We start from the raw sequence: 4,412 nt of genomic DNA on the forward strand, positions 1-4,412 counted from the left end.
CAGTCACTCACTCAATCTGTTTTCTGTAACTAGATGATCATAACTAACTCACTCAATCTATGGTTTTCTAAAACCAGATGATCATAACTAACTCACTATCTATAGGTTTCTAAAACTAGATGATCACAAGTAACTAACTGATTCACTCAATCTATGGTTTTCTAAAACCAGATGATCATAACTAACTCACTCAATCTATGGTTTTCTAAAATTAGATGATCATATTTATCAGACTGATGGTGGTAAAACTAGCTCAGCTATGTTGAAAATCTGTCAGTTATTCAGATTAGCTATCATTTTGTATTTATATTCTGACTGATGAATGCTGGATAAACCGTAAGAATCAAGTGTTCCAGAAAGCTTTGTAATAGAGTATGACCATTTATGAGAAGAATAATTTGTGTTGTTCAGTGAACTACACTGGTTTAAAGTTTGTGCAGCCAGCTAAGACATTTTCCTCACAAAGATTTTATTAATGATAACAGACCTACCATGAGCCCTGAGATCACATCACTGTGTTCGTGTGCACTTACAATTGATCTACAGTGTTTTTTAGTTTTTTTGCATAGTTGAGCTGCAGTCTTTAAGTATACAAGATGCAAAATTAAATATTTTAAGGACTAAATTCATGTTGCATGTCACCTCTGTCCTTTAGAGCAAGTGCACTGAGGCCACGTGTGGTCCCATTAATGTGTATGTATGCTGGACGAGGCCAAACTACAAAAACAGGACTGGTAAGATTTCAGTTGGAGTGTTTTAAACATTTAAAAAAGACAGATTACTGTTTCAGTCTGAATGAAAGTGCATGTATGACCTTGATTACATCCCAAATGCATGTGACCTCACATTTCCTACATCTCCCTGTCAACTATCCACTGACACACTATAAATTACAATTCAGACAAATCAGAGAATGGCTCCCATGCTGATCTGTTTGAGCTCAGTATCCAGCAGCATCTGCATCAGTGACGTGGCCAGGTGTTTACAGGCAGACATGCACGCCGTCTGTGCCACCTTACCCTGAGGAATGGCACACAAACACACCAACAAACTGTTAGTACAGGTGTCCTCAGCTACACACGGCATCAGTGCTTTTCTATCTCCAAGTCTTCATGAATTCAGAGTATGAACCAAAGTTAGTATCAGGGTCTGTGTCACTCTAAGAACATAAAGTAATGGCTAATTTAGAAGTATCTCTGAGCAGTTTCACCCTAAAATATTGCTCCAAGCCCAAATTAATTTTTTCGTATATTATCTTATAAAAATGTAGCGAATAACAATACATAATTTAGAGTGCCAACTAATAAATCAATACATATTGTGCCCGTAATGCCCGATTTCACCATTAGCCTAGATTAGATTCAAATAAGTACATTATTTTATTGAATATGCACTATTTAAATATTTCAGACGATATAAATCATAGACAATATAATTGTTCAATTGTAAAAACATGAAATCATTTATTCAATTTAACATTTATAATATGGTCACTGATTAAATACTGATCCAGTGACAATGTGCAAGCTATTGTGTTCAATACATTTCTGTATTTTAAGAAAAGCAGAATTATATATATTTCAATACTAGTGTGACCATTATCATGTGCATGGGGAACCAGAAACAGTTTCAGTAATTATGTACAAAAATATTTACAGAATTTTAATCTTACTGTCATTAACACTAATTACAAAAGTACATCATGATTATTGGTGTGTTTTTACTGCAAAAACACAACAAAAATGCAAATATTGCAGCTATTTTTTGGAGAAAAGCCACAGCAAATTCAGAAATTTTAAATCTGGTCGGACTCGTATATATACACACAGAAAAAATATTTGGTGTAGGATTAATTTTAAAACAAATTTCAAATTTCAAAATTTGCTATTAAATTTCACTAAATTCAATTTTCCCCCTAAACTGAAAAATCATTTTCATTTGTTCAAAATCACTAGCTGCGTTTCCATTACCCTTCAAATCGCGCAAATTAAAATTGCGGATTGAAAATACGCGTCAAATTCGTAAAAACTCCCATATATTGCAAAAAAAAAAATTACGCTTGCATAAGGTGGTTTTTCGAAAAAGGAATATTTCGCAAAACTGCAATGGAAACGTTTTTTTTTTCCGCATTTACAGGTCACATGTAAAAAATCATATGATCATTCTTCAATGTACTATAACCTCCAAGAAACACTTCATACTCTCGAGTATAAGGGGCTTTCCTGCCATTAATGCTTAGACAATTTACACTGCACACGTCTGCAGCGCAGTGTGGCTCTGATACGGCCACTGTAGCTGATTGCGGCAACTCTAGCCAATGCTTGTGTTTATACCAGCTGCGCCACGCATGTTTCTGAAGCGGCTCTCCGCGCTGCTTCTGTAAAGATGCACGCATACGCCTCCTTCGAATAAATATAGCCAAAATCCGTCAAAATCCCACCAAAATCCGTTGCCATGACTTATCACGAGAGGAAAAATGTACGTTTTAGTTGCATAACATTGGTTAATTTCATCATTTCGCAATACTTTTTTATCAACATTTATAAAATATCGCTAACGTTTTGCGCAAATCTGTAATGGAAATGTGCCTACTGTAGTATTTTGACAGACCATTCAGACTGCATTCAGACTTGACAGACTGCTTGTTTCCGTATATTTAAAGTGAATGTGAATGGTCTGTCAAGAACTAAAAGACAAAAAAAGGGAATAAAAGTGGTCCATATGATTCATACTCTATGTTTAAGTCTTCTGATAGTGTTATATCATAATATAGCTTTGTTTGATAATATAGCTTTGTATGTGCAGCTCCACATTCAATTAATTTTAAAAGATCAGCCTGGTTGTTCTTTAAAAATTCCTCTTTTTTTGTTCCACCGAGGACAGAAAAACATTGGGCTTGGAACAACATGAGGTTGAGTAAGTAGTGACAGAAAAGGTGAACTACTTTTAAGTGAATGTATGAAAGTAAGCACATAGATACCTTTGGAAGTGTATGTTTATTCACTTCCATAATTCATAAAACCATCCTTAACACCTAAAATCTAAATCAGTGGAAGTAATGACGCAAAATGGAGATGACAAAGGTTTTCCATCTCTTGAAAATCCACCATCTGATGGATTTCAATTCAGACACAAACATACAGAAACATCTAGTCTCGTATCTACAGCAGTCGTTCATGCAAGCCAACACGCTCAAAACGAGCAGGGTTGTAAAGAGGAAAAAGGTGAAAGACCAGTCAAATCCGACAATACCAGACGCCAAACACACATAAACCTCATGCAACAGCTGCTCCACCAGTACATGCTGATAACTAGCAAAGAAATGAATAAACAGTTCCATTTAGTTATTCTATCCAAAGCAAAAAATGCAAACAAAGCTCTTCACAAAAACGAACCCCCTGTTATTATCATGTTATCCGTGATGATATCCATTAGACAACTCACACTATAAAAAAGACTAAATATTTCACTTGTATTATTTTGTGTGTAAGCAACATAAAACACTCAAGCACCACAACCAATTCTGTTATCATAAATAAAAAACACAAAGACAATAAATTCAGAATGCATGGACATTATTCTATACTTCTAGAGATATAAAAACATTTTGAAAATCAGGACTATAAAAGCAGACCCTATAAAAATTCATCACATTTTAAACTCTTTTAGATGCTCTCTTAGACCAAAAATGGTAAAGAATAAATACACATAAAAAAAGTTGCTTATATAAATGCAACTATTTTGCACAAGAAATGTAAATGTTGCACCACAAATATAAGTCTTATCCAGGCAAGAGGCACAGGTTATTATATTTCATTAAAAATAAAAACTTAAACCATAAAAAATTGTTACTTGAAGTAAAATCAATGTTAACTGGAATAATATATATTTCAATTAGTTTAATTAATGTAGAACGAAAACTAAAACCCAAACGAATAAAAACTATATAGGCAGAAAAAGATTTATAAAACTAATAAAAATGGCAAAAACACTAAATTACTAAAACCTCAACTTAAATTAAAATGGAAACGGGAAATATAAAAATGAAAACTAATTCAAAATATTAATAACAGCTATAATAGTATCTCCATGATACTAAAATAACTGATGTGAAGTGGATTATTGGACCAATGAGATTTGACTGTGGGCCGAACCCACCACAACGGCGGAAATAAAAACTGAACTGGAAATAGTGATTAACAAAATGGCTAACCATTTGTCTCATCCCATTGTGTTAAAGGGGTCATGTGATGCGATTTCAAGTTTTCCTTTCTCTTTGGAGTGTTACAAGCTCTTGGTGCATAAAGAAGATCTGTAAAGTTGCAAAGACTAAAGTCTCAAAACCAAAGAGATATTCTTTATAAAAGTTAAGAGTCAACCACGCCTACCTAAAACGGCTCGTTCTAACACGC

The 4,412-nt window shown here is 34.0% G+C and overlaps 1 protein-coding gene across 1 annotated transcript in view; it reads right to left on the minus strand.

Moving 5' to 3' along the window:
• The window catches only part of LOC107593515 (exocyst complex component 6-like), a 65,328-nt gene that overhangs the window by 12,658 nt on the left and 48,258 nt on the right, over window positions 1–4,412 (minus strand). Inside the window, exon 19 of the mRNA XM_016283254.1 lies at window positions 919–1,020. Within this exon, the coding sequence (XP_016138740.1) occupies window positions 919–1,020 (102 nt within the window). The remainder of the gene's footprint in view (window positions 1–918; window positions 1,021–4,412) is intronic.

Source organism: Sinocyclocheilus grahami, unplaced genomic scaffold, assembly GCF_001515645.1.
Source record: "Sinocyclocheilus grahami isolate Dianchi unplaced genomic scaffold, SAMN03320097.WGS_v1.1 scaffold172.1, whole genome shotgun sequence".
Classification (NCBI taxonomy): Eukaryota; Metazoa; Chordata; class Actinopteri; order Cypriniformes; family Cyprinidae; genus Sinocyclocheilus; species Sinocyclocheilus grahami.